The sequence below is a fragment of the Podospora pseudopauciseta genome, assembly GCF_035222475.1.
Source record: "Podospora pseudopauciseta strain CBS 411.78 chromosome 2 map unlocalized CBS411.78m_2, whole genome shotgun sequence".
Classification (NCBI taxonomy): Eukaryota; Fungi; Ascomycota; class Sordariomycetes; order Sordariales; family Podosporaceae; genus Podospora; species Podospora pseudopauciseta.
Genome location: NW_026946663.1, coordinates 4,658,534 through 4,675,100, shown reverse-complemented (window position 1 = coordinate 4,675,100; position 16,567 = coordinate 4,658,534). Strand labels below are relative to the sequence as shown.

Below are 16,567 nucleotides of genomic sequence, written 5' to 3'. Positions count from 1 at the left end.
GCCGGGCACCTTGACGAATATCCACTTTTGCTCTCCTAGACCGACAGGCGGCGGTCAGCTGCGCAATGATCATTGCACACCTGCCAGCTGTAGGGCCACGCTATTCTCTTTTTGTCATGCGCACAACTCTTAATTTCTCCTCTTCGCGAATTTCAAGTTTCGGTATCTCGACATCCCACGACAAAAAGTCCTTCGAGCATCAGCACCTTGCCGTCTCGACAAACCACATTCAAAATGTCTACCGCTGAGCTTGCGACGTCCTATGCGGCCCTGATCCTCGCCGATGACGGTGTTGAGATCACTGTAAGGAGAATCTTCTGGAGCCCTGCGCGATTCTGCGATGTACGGGGCGATTTGGGCGGAACGAGCGACTGACTTGCGAAATAGGCCGACAAGATCCAGACCATCATCAAGGCCGCCGGCATTGAGGATGTCGAGCCTATCTGGGCTTCCCTTTTCGCCAAGGTACGAAACACCGAGAACTACGCATTCCGAACGCGGGCGTCCGGCCACGAGACGATTAGATGACTGACTTGGGTTGTTTTGCTGTGATACAGGCTCTCGAGGGCAAGGATGTGAAGGACCTTCTTTCCAACGTCGGCTCTGGTGGTGGTGCCGCCCCTGCCGCTGCTGGTGGCGCTGCTGCTGCCGCTGGCGGCGCTGCTGAGGCCGCTCCTGAGGAGGCCAAGGAGGAGGGTCAGTACTCCCACCCTGGGCTTCCGGCCCGATATGCTCTTGAATATGGTGCTAACAACTTGCTACAGAGAAGGAGGAGTCCGACGATGACATGGGCTTCGGTCTCTTCGACTAAACGGTCAATATCGGCAAGGCGTGTTTTTGACTCCTCGGGTTCCCTTTGTACTTCCAAAGCTTGCCTGGATCTTTTGCGACGGCGTATCGCATTCACGACCATTGGGATGGGTGCATTGATATCAAGGGTTCTGGTTCATCGGCGTAGCTTACACGGGAAATTGAGATGTGTTTAAGCAAAAGTGGGATGGGCTCGGTCTTGCGGCCTCTGGCAGTTTCATGGACTGCGGGCTCGACACCGATGGTACCTCCACAAGAGCCCTGATTCCACGGCAAGCTTGGTTGCGGCTTGGGCGGTTAGTTGAAGGACTACCCTCGCCACATCAAATGGGAATATGACAAGTCTGATGATCAAGCTTTGTGCGTGCTTGGCAGTGACTTTTCGAGCTTCCATGAATGTGAGATCAAGGGTACAAATTACGATTAACCTCAGTCTTAGGTTTGCGGAACTATGAGCCAATCTATCGACGACGAGAGCTTCGCCTTCGGAATACAACATCAACACGACGAGTACGAACCGATCAAGCCCTTCACCATCGCACTCCTTTCTAGTTCATCTATGTCGAATAGCTATCACTCGTCAGCTCTCCATGTCTAGATCGCAGTACCCCATAGCACGGCATGTCAAGGTCCCATGAACCGCCACTTCCACTCTTGTCTATAGTATACGCTTCAGGCCACTTGATATCAAAAGAACGACGGTTACCTTGGCGTCATCCTTCTCTGACCACAGTCCCACAATACATGAGGCTCTGTTTGGGATACCGGCTCACTTACAGTTGGTACAAGTATGGTCATGTAACGATAGAAGACTGGTCCATACATAGATTGGCCATAACTTACAAGACACCCAATCACGAGCCGTTTTAATATCTTGCCATGGCCCCTAACGGTCATGTATCGAGAAGCAAGCTCAGCCTCAGCCTAGTACTCACTCAGCCACCCGAGCCGCTCCACGGTTGAAGAAGACGGTCATTCAGAGCTGAGGATCTGAGACCGAGAGGCCCCATGGTCAAATCGGCCGGAGTAGAGCGGCCTCTTCTCATGGAGCAGTTGTGTTTCGTTTTGTGGATTTATTGCCACGGCATCACACAAGTAGAGATTTCAACTCACAGCCTGTTTTTCGTGGAAGCGATATGTTAGTGAGTGAGACCCAAAAGGACGCTAAAAAAGACATCTTGGCATTCTAGCCTTGGCTTCACAGGCAGTGGGGCAGATGACGAAATATGCCTGAGCCGCGCGGTTCTCACTTGATTTTCTTTTGGGCCTCGACACATTGTCAGGCAAAGAGGCAGTCACTGCAGTATTCACGCAGGTATTTTGGAGATTCACTCTTGTGAGGATCAATCTTTTCATCCCGCAGAAGATGGAATGCATTGTTTGACTGCAAGTTCATTAGATGTAGGTATGTAAAGCCCCTGGACGAGAAGTCAACTGCAGCGCGGGGGAGGGGTCACTGGCGGAACATCCCATCAGCTGCTCTTGTTGCGATGAACCTCCCGACGGGAATATAACAGTCACCTCATCCCCCTTCACCGCCTGAACCACCTTTTCCCATATCATGACCGAGTCACAGGGCTGGGTTCATCCTGAGCTGCCGTTCGTTTTGCCGTCCCATGGTCGCAGTTCGAGTGAACTCATGTGGGGCCACCTGGTCAAAACGAGGAACGCGCGTGGACCCAGAAGCTTCCAAGCCGGCACACACGATGCGATGAAGGTTCCAGGATGATGGACTCTCGCACCTCTCTCGATCATGTTGAATCCTGATCAGACCGGGTTCATGAGGTAATTCGTCTGGATTCCCAGGCAGTGTGACCAGACGGGTAGCACTGCTGCTAGAAATGCAGAGAAGGTGTGGCTGCATGGTGGTTTCATAGGCTGGGACTTGGTCATTGCTCTCGCAGTAGCTTCGATATTGGATCACATTAGATATCCCGCTGTGAGAACCTCTTGCTGCCGGCTTTGATGATGGAGGTGCGGTTGGATTTTTCTTCCGAGAAAAAGAAGAGAGGCTGGACTGGTCCAACTGGACATGAGAGCGGCGCAGGCCATTGAGAACACAGTCTCTTTCCACACTAGGCAGTCATATCTCACTCAACGAGGCCGCATTTTGTGACCGTCTTCTTCAGGACCCCGCTCTGCTCTCCCAACGGCGCATGGCGCAAAGTTTCGTTTCCATTGTTTCGCAACGCCGCTTTCTTTTGCCTTCTTTTAGGAGAAGAGGATTATAGTATAGTCTGTTCGCATAGGCCGTTGCCCCTGACCAACATGGCGGAAGCGCCAACAAGCTCGACCTGGGTTGCAGACCAACATCGGCATCTAAGAGATAGCTGGGAGAGCCTATCGTGTGATACATGATTAAAGAGGGGGAGAATGTCAGGTACACGGCCGGTATACCTCGCAAGAGAGCCCACAACTGCGCCTCGATTGGGTTTCCAGCGAATATTCCACGTTTTCCTTGCCCTGCGTAATAAGTCACTTTAGTTACAGTTGCTTACAGCGCCATAATGCATGCAAGTGTTGCAGGGCCAAGGTCTGGCTTCTCCCCCGTCGCTGACAAGGCATGCGCACTGCCCAGCCCCCAGTGCCCCCCCCCCTCCATCTCCTTCCTTCGGTCCACATCCCACCTTGCGGGCTCGCTCTCTTATAGCAACAGCTCAGCCTTTTTCTTCCCACCCCGCCCTTCCTTTCCACTTGTTGGAAATCTCTCTGCAACTTTTCCACATTTTTGTTGTTAGTCTTTTCTTCTTCGTGATACCAACATCGCGAGTTTTGTTTCGTATCTCATAACTACTACTCCCACTACTACCGCTATTACCCACCACTTGGGTGTGACCCAACACCGACCCAAACTCGCCCACCATGCCCGAGGTGTACCGCGAGTCCCGTTACGCCCGGGACACGTCGCCCTCCGACGATGAGGGCTACAAGAGAACCACAGTGCGTCGGTACAAAGTTGGACCGGTCTCAGTGGAGAAGACTGATCGGGTGGAGCGCGAGCGTGACCGCGATGTCGAGGTCGTGGAGGAGGATCGCCGCAGCCGATATGGTGGCGGCAGCCGTGTAGGCCGGGATCGGGAGGACCACATCGAGGTCGACCGTCGGGTTGAGAGGGTGTACGTTCCCGAGCGTCCTCGCTCTGCCTTCGAACCGTCGCCTCACAGCGCCACCTATGTAGAGCGCCGTGAGGTAATCGAGCGGGAGAGGGAGCGCGAGCCCAGAGACGACTTCATCCGGGTCGACCGGACCGAGTATCGCGATCGCGGCGGGGACAGGGACACTGTTGTGGAGCGGGAGCGCATTATCGAGCGGGAGCGGGATGACCGGGACTATGACCGGACCCGCACCGTGGTTGAGAGGCAGGTTGTGGAGCGAGATGACCGGAACAACGAGTATTGGCGTCAGGATATCACCGACCGCCCCAAGGTTGTCTACGAGTCCAAGGAACTTGTCCGAGCCGAGCGCGATCGCGAAGATGCCTTCTCGCCGAGGACTCCTCGTGACTGGGAACGCCGTTCATACTGGGATGAGGACAAGCAGACTGAAGTCCGAGTGGAGAGGAGAGTCGAGCACCGGGATTCCCACGGCGGTGAGGTTGTGGTAGAACGCCGGATTGAGGAGCGTGACCACCGTGACGACGACAGGTACAGCGGAGAGATTGAACGCTGGCGCAAGGAGACGGAATACTACGAACCCGTCGTCCAGCCTGCCCCCATCGTCATTCGCCAACGTGCCCCTGAGCAGAGAATCATTGTTCAGGAGGCGCCCCCACCGCCGCCTCTTGTCATCCGTGAACAGGCTCAAGAGACCAATGTGGCGATAGCCCGCATCCCCACTCGGGACGAGGAATACTATTATCGCCGGGAATCTCGCGAGCTCGGTCCTTTCCGTGGAGAACGTGAAGAATACGAGGTTGAACGCTATGGCGAGCCTCACCGCCACCACCATCATCACCACCACAGCCATAGCCGTCACAGCCATCATCATGACGGTTATAGCGATGCCGAGTCAGATAAAGAGGTATATGTCAGACGGAGAATCGTCAAGCGTGAGGAGTCGAGCAGTCCCCACAGGAAGCGCCACATTGCCGAAGGTGCTCTTGCTGGCGCAGGTATCTCTGCCATTCTAGCATCTCGCCGCAATGCCCAGGGTGAGCTTCCTGAGAAGCGTGGTCGCAAAGTCCTCGCTGGCGCTGCCCTGGGAGCCATCGGTACCGAGGTTGCCAGACGCGCTCACAGCGCCTACGAAGACAGGTATGGAGAAAAGGACAAGGAGATCATCATCAGGGAGCGCTCTCGGTCTCGGCATGGGCATTCGCGTTCGCGCTCTCGTTCGCGGTCACCTCACTCTAGGCTCAAGACAGGTCTTGGTATCGCCGCTGTGGCTCTCGCAGCTGCCGGCGCTGCCAAACTGTACCAGAGCAACAAGGTCGAAAAGGAGGAGATGGCCCGCGGACGCCCCGTCCACCGTGCTTCAAGCGACAGCTCCCGTTCCCCCAGCCGCAAGCGATCCAAAAGCGCAGCAGCCAAAGCCGGACTCGGCACTGCCGCCGCGGTTGGACTCGTCCAGCACTACCGCCACAAGAGAAGCAAGTCCCGCGATGGTAAGAGCCGCTCCCGATCTCGCCTGCGCACCGGCGCCGAGATGGTAGCCGCCGGTCTTGCCGCCGCTGGGGCCAAGAAGATGTACGACAAGCGACAGGACAAGAAGGAGGACGAGCGCGAGAAGGAGGCGCTGAAGCGTGAGCGCGAGCTCAGCGATGAAGAGCACTATGCGCGCGATGAGGAATCCTATCGCCGGCGCAGCAGAAGCAGAAGTTTACCTCGGTCCGGACCCACGTACCCCGACGCTGACCTTCCACCCACTGATCCTGAATTAGGCATGGTTGAGTACGGGGCGCACCCCCTGTATGCGAACCCGGCCCGTCCCCACGATCCTTACGGCGCGGCGATGGGACCGGCTGCCGCGGCAGCGGGGTATGAATCCGCGGCGGAGGAGGACCGACACCGCGGACGGAGGAAGAGGGGCCACCGAAGACGATCGAGAGGCGATGATAGTGATTACTCGGCCGACAGCGAGCCCGAGACGGACAAGGAGAAGAAGAGGAGTGGCAGTAAGCTGAGAGACTTGGCTGCCGGAGCTGCTGCGGCTGGCGCTGCGGCCTTTGGCATCAAGAAGGTTCGTGATAGCAAGAAAGAGAAAGAAAAGGAAAAAGAAAGGGATAGAGATGAGAGAGACCGAGAGAGGGATCGTGAGAGAGACCGCGATAGGGACCGTGATAGGGATCGTAGCAGGAGAGATCGTGACGAAGACGGAGACCGTGACCGTAACAGGAACAGAGACCGATCTAGGGACAGGTCTAGGGACCGAAGCCGAGATAGGAGCTATGACCGTGACATCGAGCGGAGGAGGGAGCGGGAGAAGAGCCGGGGCAAAGAGCGGGACCAAAGACGTGAGTAGAACTGACTGTTTTTCCAGAAAGCTGACTTGGAACCATCTACTAACGTGACACCAAGGCTATGAGGATGAAGACGACTACAGACGAACGCCATCTCCAGCCCATGCCTCGGGCGGATACTATCAACCACCGCCACCGCCGCAGCCTGTCGTCAACAACGGCTTCACCAACCATCCCAACTACGTCTCGGACAACCTCCATCAGCAGCAATACCAGCCCTACCGCCCACCTGACTACACCGGCTTCTCCCCTCAACCGCCTGGTGTCCCGCCCAACTCGGCAGCCACCAACAACGGCATGCCACCTCCCCCTCCACACCAGATGCCGCCGCCGCCAGCACCCCAAGGTCCGCCACCTAATCAACCCCCAGGCCCTGAACATGTGAGTAATGAAGCTTCTCATGTCGTTGGTCGTTCCATCCCAGCAACAGCTGCAGCTGCAGCCGCTGCCTATGCAGCCACCGTCGCCACAAGCCCCCGCCCCAACGTAGAAGGCGACAAGAAGGGTGCGTCTGGTCTCGGTGTTTAGCCCTTTTGCCCCATTGACATTACAGACCATCCATGATATATACCCTGCCGTGTATCTTCACAATCTAGCTCTCCTGAATCACTAACTTTGATGTCTTAGATGGTCTAAACCACAAGCTCACCCCCTTCTACTCCCCCCCAACATCCCCCATCATGACCCCCCAAACCGAAACCGACGACCCCAACGACGACATCCCCGGCACCCCTCGCACCGCCCGCTCGGTGGTCTTCGTTCCCCTGTCCCCCAAATCCCAAGCCACCCTCCGCCGCCACCGCGAAGCCCAGGAAGCCGCAAGGTCAGGCGCAGAAGAGGACAGCGACATCACGCCTCCTTCTCCCCTCGGCCCCACCACCAGCAGCGACGATGACAAAGCTCTTCGCAAGAAATCCAAAGCGGTATCAGATGACGATGATGAATCTGCCGTGGAGGAGCTGCCAGATCGGTTTGACGGCGAGGGGAGACCGCTTACCGCTCAGGGGCATGAAGACAGGCGGGGTGGGGTGCACTCTAGGAAGGGGTCGTTTGAGTACCGCAGCCCAAAGGGATCGAATGGGCTGAACATGATGGGTGATTGGGCTGTCAGCGGGACGGACAAGGAGACGGTGGAGAGGATTGTGCAAAATGTCACAGGAGTCTTGGAAGGGAAGGGGAGTTGGATGGGGTTGATTGGAGGTTTGCTAAGCGGCAATCTGTTGCAAGGTGGTCACGGTGAAGGAAGCGGTAGTCGGGATGGGAACAGGGATAGTAGAGACAGAAAGGGCAAAGGTCGGGGTCACGATCGGAGTGAGGATGAGGGTGATGATGAGGACGATGATCGGTATAGAAGGCGGAAGAGGAGTGATAAGAGACAGACGGAGGATGAGCGGGGGGGGAGCAGTCGGGGGACCAAAAAAGGACGTCACGATTCTCACGATTACGACCATGATGACGATGATTATTACGGTGATGAAGATCGAAAGCGGAGGAGGAGTAGGAGGAGTAGTAGGCGATATCACAGGGATGATGATGACAGTGATGATCGGCAGAGGAGGCATCGGTGATGACTTTTAATGACCTTGCGTTTTGGCTTTTTTGTTGTTTTTATTCTTTCTTTTTGCCGTTGAGTTTACGTCTTGGTTTCTTATACGTGTTGTTTTGTTGATTTGATGTTTTTTATCTTTGGCTCGATATATCAATGTCTGTTGTTTACGTTAGATATGACTTTGCTTATTTTGTCTTTATGGAAACGGATCACAACTCAGGGGTAATACACACACATATACGACTGGAATATCCTGATCTCTTGTCTGCTGTTACGTCCATGTAATACATTGTAATGCCACATATTTATAAAGATGAAACCCATCTAGTTTCCGCTCTCTAGCTGTTGGTGGAAGAAAAAAAAGGAAACCGCCTTTACCAAAATATATCATCATAACTCCTCATGCTCCCGCTCCTGCTCCCTGTCCTCATGCAAAACAACCTTTTCTGGCCTGCCGCTATCCTTGTGCAGATCCACTCCGTTCTTTTGCCTGTACTTTTGGAACAGCGCCCACAGCTCCTTCTCCATCCCGCTCTCCATCTGGTCTGGCAAGATAACCGTGTACTCGACGTAGAGGTTGCCAAACTGGGTCTTGTGGTAGACGCTGTCCCCGTCCTCGTCCCAGATGGGCATACCCTCCCCTGGCACCGTCTCGACGTGGCCGGGCTGAATGATCTCCCCTCTTTTGCGCCCTAACCGTACGATATGCCCGTCCAGGTGTGTGAGATTTCTGGTCCAGTCGCCCATCCAGGCCTCCCGGACAGACAGCACCTCCTTCCAGTAGAGATCATTGCCCTTGCGCCTAAAGAACACACCATCCACATGGTCCGGGTTGTCCTCCTCCAGACTGGGCTCCTTCTCAACAAGAGTAACCTGCAAATCACCAGCCACCCAATCCGGGCTCTCGTCGGCCTCGTTCTCATACGCGATCCGCACCCCATTAGCCATGCCCCGCTGAATAGTAACCGACACAGGAGTAGGCTTGCGAACAACCCGCTCGCCACCGCAAGCCTTGCACTTGTGCTTGATGGACTTGCCCCTCCCACCGCAGTGATCGCACTGCATCTGCACCTGGGTGACCATCCCGGGCGCGATCTGGTGCCTCACCAATCTGACACCCTGCCCGTTGCAGGCATGACATTTATGCACCACCTTATCCGCCGCACCGGTCCCCTCGCACTCGTCGCAGATTTGCTGCTTGTCCCACTGGAACTCTGTCGTTTTCCCATTGTAAAAGTCTCGCAGGGCGATGCCGACCTTGAGCTCTAGGTTGGGGCCGCGGCGCTCCCCAGGTCGGTTGCCAAAGTGGCCGCTGCCGCCGAAGAAGCGGGAGAAGAGGTCGAAGGGGTCGTGACCGCCGCCCTGCCCGCCGTTTTGCTTGCGCTGCTTGTAGGCGTCGTAGCCGAGTTGGTCGTACATGGAGCGTGACTCTTGGTCGGAGAGCGCCTCGTAGGCTTCGGAGACGAGAACGAACTTCTCGTGGGCCGTGTCGTCACCCCTGTTTTTTTCAAGGTCAGCACTGGCTGCGCAATGGCTAAGGCTCACAGAGAGAGACGTACGGGTTCTTGTCTGGGTGGTATTTCTTGCTTAGTTGCCTGTAGGCAGACTTGATCTGTTTCTCCGTTGCGTCCTTGCCGACACCGAGGACCTGTGACACCAAATGTTAGTTTATAAACTTGCGACGTGGAGACAGAACGGCATAAACGGACCTTGTAGTAATCCTCGCCCATGACAACTTGCGCAAAGGCAAGCAGCCCCAAAAGGAGCCCCTTGCCGAACCTCATCTTGACCGTATGTGTCGTGTGTGTCCCCTGCTGTGGGAGTCTGCGGGTGTACTTGGGTGATAGCTTCAGGGGATTGCGCGCGAGGGCGCCGGCGTGGTGAATAGGTGAACCAAGTCTGAAACGAGTGACAAGTGGCCGAACGTGTCCTGATATAAAAAATTCAAGGGAGAAATCAGACGGTGGTTGCGACGAAATTTCGTTGGCGCTCCCAAGAGTAAAGTACACTTATACAGAATCCCAGGGCGGCACCCATCAGCTCGCGGCACAGCGCAAGAAGAGCTTCCAATGCAGACAGAGTGGCCATTGGGAACATGTAAATCTTATCGTGCGAGTCTGATTGGGTACGCACCAGCTATCTTCTTATCGCTGGCACACCCTGGTCTCGAACTTTAACCCTAACCCGCATCCCGGCAAATATCGACCAAGTCTTTCGCGTACAAAAGGAGGAGGGAAAAAGTAGAACCCCTGAGGCTTCTGTTTCCTGCCTGGTGCGATGTACAGCTTGATTGGACAGGCTGAAGCGTGTATAAGCCGCTCTACTACTGTGTAAGAGTATATATATGGACCAAACACACCCCTACCCCTCAGTACGTCCCTTTCCCTCCCAGCTCAGCTCACTTCTCAATCATTAACTTTTCCCACAGACACCTCTCCCAAATTGAACCATTCCAAGTGAACACCACCACCACCACCACCATGCCCGTCATGAAGCAAGAATACTCCCTCTGGGACATCCTCACCTCCCTCCTCTTCCCCCAAAAGTTCATCCTCCTTTCCCTCACCTTCCTCCCCCGAACCATCCTCTCCCAACCTTCCCTCCTCCTCCCCTGGAACCTCCCCCTCCTCAAATCCCTCTGGTTCACCCGCTTCTGGTCCTTCGTCGGCCCCCAAGTCAGAGAAAACTCCTCCGCCCTCGTCATCCCCCTTTTATCAGGACACATCTCCAGGGGCATCACCCACCCATCCCCAATCCACCCCCCCCTATCCGGCACAGTCCTCGAGATAGGCCCCGGTTCGGGAATGTGGCTCCCCACCCTCTCCCAAATCCCCTCCATCACCAAGATCTACGGCGTCGAGCCGAACGAGGGAAACGCCGCTTCCCTGCGCCAGACGGTCAAAACTGCCGGGTTGGAAGGGAGATACAATGTCATCCCCGTCGGGATCGAGGACCTCGAGGCGGTGGCGCATATCGAAAAGGGGAGCGTGGACAGCGTCATGACCGTCATGTGCCTCTGCTCGATCCCTGAACCGCAAAAGAACATCAAGATGCTGTACGAGTACCTCAAGCCAGACGGGAAGTGGTACGTGTACGAGCACGTCAAGACTTTTGACGGGGAGCTGCCGGGGCAAGGGGAGTCCTGGGAACCCAAGCAGCCAAAGTGGCTGGGGTGGTATCAGTGTATGTCTTCCTTTTTTGTCTAACAATCATCTCAAAAGCATCACTGACCCTGAGATAAACAGCCTTTATGAACATTTTCTGGCCTCACTTCGTGGGTGGCTGTGAAATGTGCAGAGATACATCCAAGTACCTCCTCCAAGACGCGGGCCCGTGGCAAGAAGTCGATCTGGCCCAACCGGCCAACTCGCCTTGGTTCCAGACCATGCCACACATCATTGGTGTCTTGACAAAGTAGGCCAGAAGTAGACCAGAAGCCAGGAACAAATGGAAAAACACGCATGGCTCGTGTATATAACTGCCAGATCATAGAGATATTTGTTCATCACAACACCGCCCTTATTTGCGTCACAAAATCAATCGGCTTCAGTAGTAAAAAGTCCATCGTTTTCTGTCAGAGCGGAAACAAAGCCCATGCAAGATAGCTACCCTATTGGTACCTGCTGGCTGTGTGAAAAAAAAACTCTAAGAAATAGCCCCAGGAGAGCTCAAGTTGACGGAAACTCTCAGAAAGATTCCATCCAAAATCCCCAAAGACCATATTCCCATAGAGATGTAGGAAGCAGTGCATTACCAGCCGCCGTCGTCGGCAGAAGGGGCAGCGTTGTCGAAGCCACCATCACCACCGCCAAAACCACCGTCACCACCACCAAAACCGCCGCTGTTCTCATCCGAGACCAAGGGGTTCGGACAGCGAACCTTGGTGTGACCCTTCTGGTGGCAGTTTTGGCACTCGACACGAGACCCTGTTTGAGAGATTGTCAGCAAGCACGTCATCAATAGGTCGAGAAACGACATCAACTTACAGTCACGAGGCCTTGGGCACTCCTTTGAGAAGTGACCCATCTCATCGCAGTTGCGGCACTGCACATTATCCATGTTCTTGGGTTCTGTGCATTCCTTGGACATGTGGCCCTCTTGGCCACAATTCCGGCAGCCACGAGGACCGGCAGACGGGCAGTCCTTCGAAAAGTGGCCAGCTAACACAGGAACCAGTCAGTCCAAGATCATGAGCTTCAAGGAACACACATGGGCCGTGATGACTTACTCTCGTTGCACTTGCGGCATTCGACACCCTCGGCGGAGCGGGGCTCGGGGCATTCAGCCACGGGATGGCCAGGCTGTCCACAGTTCTTGCAGGCGAACTTGTCCACGCGAGGAGTCGGGCCTTCAATCAATGTTAGCTAGCTCTCTGCATCACATACCCAGCGGGACCAGAGCTTACAGTCGCGGACACGATGGCCGATCTCGTCACAGTTGTAGCACTTGACCTGGATTCGCTCGTTTTCACGCTTGTCCTCCTTGCAGTGTTTAGAGATATGACCAAGCTGGTCGCAGTTGCGACACTTGGGCAAACCACGAGCAACGAGCTTGCCAGCGTCAGCCAAGCGCTCCATGCGCTCCTCTTCAGTCTCGGGCCAACCCTCACGTTCGCGGGGGCGAGCGGGGTTGGGGGAGAAACGGTACGACACCGTGTATTTCTTCCCAAGATTTCCCTGCAGATCCATATTGGTCAGGGTAGAGACAGTGGGTCTCTCAAGGGCGATGAGCCATATCCCGAGGTCATGACCACGGAAGGCCGACTCGAGCTGCTGATAAGTGCAGTCAGGCTGTGACTTCACGTAAATCTGAACTGCAGCCTTGAGGTCGTCAATGTCGCGCTCGGCGACAGCAGTCTTGATCAACTCCCAAGCTTCCTCAGTAGTCTTGTCGGGGATTTCGCTGCGGTCCACCTTGCGAGCATTCTCGCAAGCAGAGATGGTGTGGCCTGGACGCAAGGAGTTAGCATTCGATGTCATTGTTAATCACTCAGGCAGCAACAGCCTACCCTCTTCGCCACAGTTCTTGCAAAGCATTGGCCCGGCATCGGGACACTCATTGCGAAGGTGTTCCGTTGAACCGCATGCATTGCAGGTCATGGGACCAGCAGTGGGACAATCCTTGCTGTAGTGACCTTCGTCACCGCAGCGGCGGCAAGCACCAAGAGGCTTGCGCGGGTTGGGGCAATCAGCCTTGTTGTGACTGATGATATTTTAGGGATGATGTCTGCTGGAAATAGGAGGGTGATCAAGAAGGACTTACCTGGTCTCGCCGCGGTGCTCGCCGTCGCCGCCAAAGGGGGCAGCATCGCCAAAACCGCCGTTTCCAGAGGTGGCAGCACCGCGGAAGCTGTCATCGCCAAAGCCATTGCCGTCATTGTTGTTGGAAGCAGAACCTTTGCCCCAATCGTCACCGCCGCTGGTGGCGGTGGGAGTGGGGTTGCCCCAGTTATCATTCCCGTTGTCCCAAGACATTTTGGCGACGGGTCAACTTGGTAGTACTGGTGAAGGTGATGTGTTTCTGAAGTCGAGAGTTCTAGGGTTTCCTTGAAGTCAGTCGGTCGGTAAATGGTAGAGGTTGTTGGATAAACTGGAAAAACCCGCTCGACCGACCTGATATGCCGTGGGTCGAGGTATGGTAGAAGAGGCAGAGCAGACAGGGTTTGGGAAATGAGGCCGTTGCCTTGGTTGGGCCAGGAAGGAAAGGCTGGGGAGTGGGTATGGAAGGAGAGGGGAGAGGAGAGTCTTACCTGTGTTGAAGTCTCGGGCGTGGCTGGTTGCTGCTTGTTGCAGACAACAAGAAGCAGAGCGAGAAGTACTCAAGGAAGTCGACAATAAATACTTCAGGCTGATGGTCAGACAAAGCTGAATGGTATTCTCGGCGTTGAATAATCGGTCAGAGGGTGCGGACCCGCGACGATGTCGCCGGTTTCAAAATTGGAGAGGTGTTGGTTTGTGTGGGAAGAAAAGAGGGAGAGAGGACACGCAGGTCGCCGAGAATAAATCCCTACCTGGAAAAAATTTAGACTGTGTGCCCTACGTTCGTTCTACGATTCCAAATGGAAGGAGCAGCTCGCCTTGTGTGTGCTGATGTAGGCCTGGTGCTGGATGTGCTTGCCACGGCAGGAGCTATCGACGAGGAAGGAAGGCACTGCTCAGCAACTGGGCCACGGGTGAAAAGCGACCACAACCTGGGAAACACAACACCACCCGGTTAATAGGTTGATATGGTAGAGTCACCGAAGAAATCCATGGCAAATCCAGTGTGTTGTACCGTTGCTTATCATCTTTGTAAGGTCTGTTTGTTACGGAATTGGTGGTTGTCAGCTTGGAAAAGGGGCCGTTGTTTACTTTGGATCAGGGGGCGCGCACAGACCATATCAGCAACAACAGGTTTGGTTTTCATGCGAGACTTGTTAAATTCCATACACGCAGCTCGAAAAAGCTGATAACAAACTGGAAATACCGGGCAGCACAAGTGGGCAAAGGTTTGGAGATAAGGGAAGTCACTTCGTTTGTTGGATTAGAGCATTGATCAATCGGACATGGGGCTGCATGCCTGATTCCTTTGGCTGCTTGACAGTCTGTTTGCCTTCCCATGCAGGTACTCCTCAATTCTCCATGGGGAGACTATTATAGAGTGAAAGACACTTTTCATGCCATTCTATTTGCATAAATAGCCAAAGGAAGCAGATAAATAAACCACACAACCTTGAGATATTTATCTTAGAAAATCACCCACTGACAGCCAGATCCCCATTCAAAAATCAAGAACACAGCTAGCTTGGTGCAGCCCGCAAATACTCGCGCCCATTTACAACTTCGCCCTCCCTTCCTTCTTTTGCATGGTCTCGGCCACGATGCGTCTCTGGATCTTGCCAGTCGCAGTCTTAGGCATGACATCAGTGAAGTAGACCTTCTTGGGAATCTTGAACTTGGCCAGCTTGTCCCCAACCCACTTCTTCACATCCTCATCGCTCAACTTCTGGCCCGGCTTGAGAACGATGGCAACACCAATGTCCTGGCCATACATCTCATCCGGAATAGCGAAACTCACAGCTTCCGAGACGGCTGGGTTCCGTGTAAGAACATTGTCCAACTCGATGGGCGAGATCTTCTCGCCGCCCTTGTTGATGAGCTCCTTGATACGACCTGTGATCACGACATAGCCATCCTCATCCAGCTTGCCCTGGTCGCCAGTTCGGAAGTAGCCACTGGCTGTAAAAGCAGTCTTGTTGGCTTCGGGGTTGTTGAGGTAGCCAGACGTAACATTTTCGCCGCGAATAGAAATCTCTCCCTCAGTGCCCTGTGGCACTTTGTTTCCTGCATCGTCAAGAATGACGACTTCGACACCCTGACCGATACCCACAGTCCCGGGCTTTCTCTTTGCAGGAGGAAGAGGATTAGATGTCATTTGATGAGCGGCCTCCGTCATGGCATACGCTTCGAGCACGGGGGCATTGTAGGTCTTCTCAAGAGCATGGAAAACTGTCGGGGAAAGGGGAGACGAGCATGACCGGATAAAGCGGATCTTTGGGAGGGGGTTCGGGGTGGGGTGCTTGAGAAGGATCTGGTGGATGGTAGGCACAGCAGTGTACCAATTCGCCTTGTGGGTGATGAAGTCTTGCCAGAATTCAGTAGCAGAGAACTTGCTTGGCACCACCATGGAACCACCCGAAAGAAGAGGAGCCAAGAGACCGCAGAGGAGACCGTGGACGTGGAAGAGGGGCATGACCAGCATGGTCCGGTCCGCGTCAGTCAACCGGTATGTTTGCTGGATGTTTCTCATCGTTCTGGTCAGGTTGCGGTGGGAGAGAGGGACAACTTTGGGCCGAGAGGTGGTGCCACTTGTGTGAAGGACCAAGGCAATGTCATCCGGCTGCGGCTTCAGCAGCGGTTGTTGCCCCTTGCCATTCAACTGCCCAAGTTCCTTGACATCCAGCGCGACCTCCTTCTTTTGGTCATCCCAATAGCTCTCAGCGATGGCAGCGTTGAACTTCTGGGCGGCCTTGACGGCAGGCGCACCTTTCTGGTAGGCGCCCTTGGGAACCAAAACAATAGCTGACTTGACATCCTCAATATAGAACTCAAACTCCTCGTGCTTGTAGGCTGGGTTCAGCGGTGCAGCAATGCCACGCTGCCATGAAGCAGCGAGAAAGGAGACGATGAATTCGTACGAGTTAACCGTGGCGATAGACACAGGGGACCCATGAGTGATGCCGATGGCAGCAAGCTTCTGCTGGAACGACAGCACCTCAGCCAGGAGGTCCTTGTATGTCATCACCAGAGGGCTGGGCTTGGATGGCACAATTACAGCCACGGCATCGCTGGCCCCATTGATGGCTGATTGGAGGGTAGACATTGTGGGTATTGTTGAAGTGTGTCTCGTTTGTGTCGTGATTCGGCCAAGTGTGTTATAGCGGGAATTGAGGTGTGCGCCAATGGTGTTACCTAGAAGATGGAAGGGTATCACAGTGCTGGCCGATTGAGAGGCTTTTGAAAATGTACAAAAGTGGCAAGTACATGAATTGATGGGATCTTTAGAATGAGGTAAAAGTTCCAGCTTTTTGAATGAATAGTGAGAGGCGTCGATCTGTGCCCCCCGTCACTGCCCTCCTATCCGTAAACGGCGGCGCTACCGCATTGTGTCATCGGAGCTGCGACAACTTGAGACGAGTGGGTCCAACAGAGCTGTGCCGAACGCCGTGAGCTTCGGCGATGGAAGTCATGTTGATGGCAGGTTCAACACGT

The 16,567-nt window shown here is 54.7% G+C and overlaps 6 protein-coding genes across 6 annotated transcripts; 3 read left to right on the top strand and 3 right to left on the bottom strand.

Annotated features, from left to right (window-relative positions):
* Positions 1-90: 90 nt before the first annotated feature.
* On the top strand, positions 91-1,338 carry ALTA12 (60S acidic ribosomal protein P1). The gene is made up of 5 exons (XM_062910350.1): positions 91-303; positions 388-465; positions 558-696; positions 765-1,170; positions 1,250-1,338. The coding sequence occupies exons 1-4, from the start codon at positions 235-237 to the stop codon at positions 809-811; spliced, it is 333 nt and encodes a 110-aa protein (XP_062769255.1). The 5' UTR covers positions 91-234; the 3' UTR covers positions 812-1,170; positions 1,250-1,338.
* A 1,356-nt stretch (positions 1,339-2,694) lies between these two features.
* QC763_213070 (uncharacterized protein) lies at positions 2,695-8,066 on the top strand. The gene is made up of 3 exons (XM_062910349.1): positions 2,695-6,262; positions 6,327-6,653; positions 6,896-8,066. The coding sequence occupies exons 1-3, from the start codon at positions 3,673-3,675 to the stop codon at positions 7,834-7,836; spliced, it is 3,858 nt and encodes a 1,285-aa protein (XP_062769254.1). The 5' UTR covers positions 2,695-3,672; the 3' UTR covers positions 7,837-8,066.
* SCJ1 (DnaJ-related protein scj1) lies at positions 7,967-9,916 on the bottom strand. Its single transcript, XM_062910348.1, has 3 exons — positions 9,527-9,916; positions 9,377-9,465; positions 7,967-9,315 (listed from the first exon to the last, which is right to left on the bottom strand). Exons 1-3 carry the CDS (start codon positions 9,599-9,601, stop codon positions 8,208-8,210), a joined length of 1,272 nt encoding a protein of 423 aa, XP_062769253.1. The 5' UTR covers positions 9,602-9,916; the 3' UTR covers positions 7,967-8,207.
* A 107-nt stretch (positions 9,917-10,023) lies between these two features.
* Positions 10,024-11,336, top strand: QC763_213050 (uncharacterized protein). The gene is made up of 2 exons (XM_062910347.1): positions 10,024-11,000; positions 11,063-11,336. The coding sequence occupies exons 1-2, from the start codon at positions 10,298-10,300 to the stop codon at positions 11,233-11,235; spliced, it is 876 nt and encodes a 291-aa protein (XP_062769252.1). The 5' UTR covers positions 10,024-10,297; the 3' UTR covers positions 11,236-11,336.
* Positions 11,337-11,567: 231 nt separating this feature from the next.
* QC763_213040 (uncharacterized protein) lies at positions 11,568-13,808 on the bottom strand (the record flags this gene model as incomplete). The annotated part of the gene is made up of 6 exons (XM_062910346.1): positions 13,080-13,808; positions 12,826-13,019; positions 12,223-12,765; positions 12,046-12,165; positions 11,804-11,977; positions 11,568-11,743 (listed from the first exon to the last, which is right to left on the bottom strand). Exons 1-6 carry the CDS (start codon positions 13,289-13,291, stop codon positions 11,568-11,570), a joined length of 1,419 nt encoding a protein of 472 aa, XP_062769251.1. The 5' UTR covers positions 13,292-13,808.
* Positions 13,809-14,630: 822 nt separating this feature from the next.
* Positions 14,631-16,178, bottom strand: QC763_213030 (uncharacterized protein; the record flags this gene model as incomplete). The annotated part of the gene is made up of 1 exon (XM_062910345.1): positions 14,631-16,178. The coding sequence occupies one exon, from the start codon at positions 16,176-16,178 to the stop codon at positions 14,631-14,633; it is 1,548 nt and encodes a 515-aa protein (XP_062769250.1).
* Between the last annotated feature and the right edge of the window lie 389 nt (positions 16,179-16,567).

What these genes read in the sequence shown, in the direction of transcription:
- ALTA12 (XM_062910350.1), top strand. Translation starts at nt 235, where the DNA reads ATGTCTACCGCTGAGCTTGCGACGTCCTATGCGGCCCTGATCCTCGCC. An exon ending in ATGACGGTGTTGAGATCACT is followed by an intron (nt 304 to 387) that starts GTAAGGAGAATC and finishes CTTGCGAAATAG; the next exon opens with GCCGACAAGATCCAGACCAT. An exon ending in GGGCTTCCCTTTTCGCCAAG is followed by an intron (nt 466 to 557) that starts GTACGAAACACC and finishes GCTGTGATACAG; the next exon opens with GCTCTCGAGGGCAAGGATGT.
- QC763_213070 (XM_062910349.1), top strand. Translation starts at nt 3,673, where the DNA reads ATGCCCGAGGTGTACCGCGAGTCCCGTTACGCCCGGGACACGTCGCCC. An exon ending in CAAAGAGCGGGACCAAAGAC is followed by an intron (nt 6,263 to 6,326) that starts GTGAGTAGAACT and finishes CGTGACACCAAG; the next exon opens with GCTATGAGGATGAAGACGAC. An exon ending in CCCAGGCCCTGAACATGTGA is followed by an intron (nt 6,654 to 6,895) that starts GTAATGAAGCTT and finishes TTGATGTCTTAG; the next exon opens with ATGGTCTAAACCACAAGCTC.
- SCJ1 (XM_062910348.1), bottom strand. Translation starts at nt 9,601, where the DNA reads ATGAGGTTCGGCAAGGGGCTCCTTTTGGGGCTGCTTGCCTTTGCGCAA. An exon ending in TGGGCGAGGATTACTACAAG is followed by an intron (nt 9,466 to 9,526) that starts GTCCGTTTATGC and finishes TTGGTGTCACAG; the next exon opens with GTCCTCGGTGTCGGCAAGGA. An exon ending in TACCACCCAGACAAGAACCC is followed by an intron (nt 9,316 to 9,376) that starts GTACGTCTCTCT and finishes TGAAAAAAACAG; the next exon opens with GGGTGACGACACGGCCCACG.
- QC763_213050 (XM_062910347.1), top strand. Translation starts at nt 10,298, where the DNA reads ATGCCCGTCATGAAGCAAGAATACTCCCTCTGGGACATCCTCACCTCC. An exon ending in GTGGCTGGGGTGGTATCAGT is followed by an intron (nt 11,001 to 11,062) that starts GTATGTCTTCCT and finishes TGAGATAAACAG; the next exon opens with CCTTTATGAACATTTTCTGG.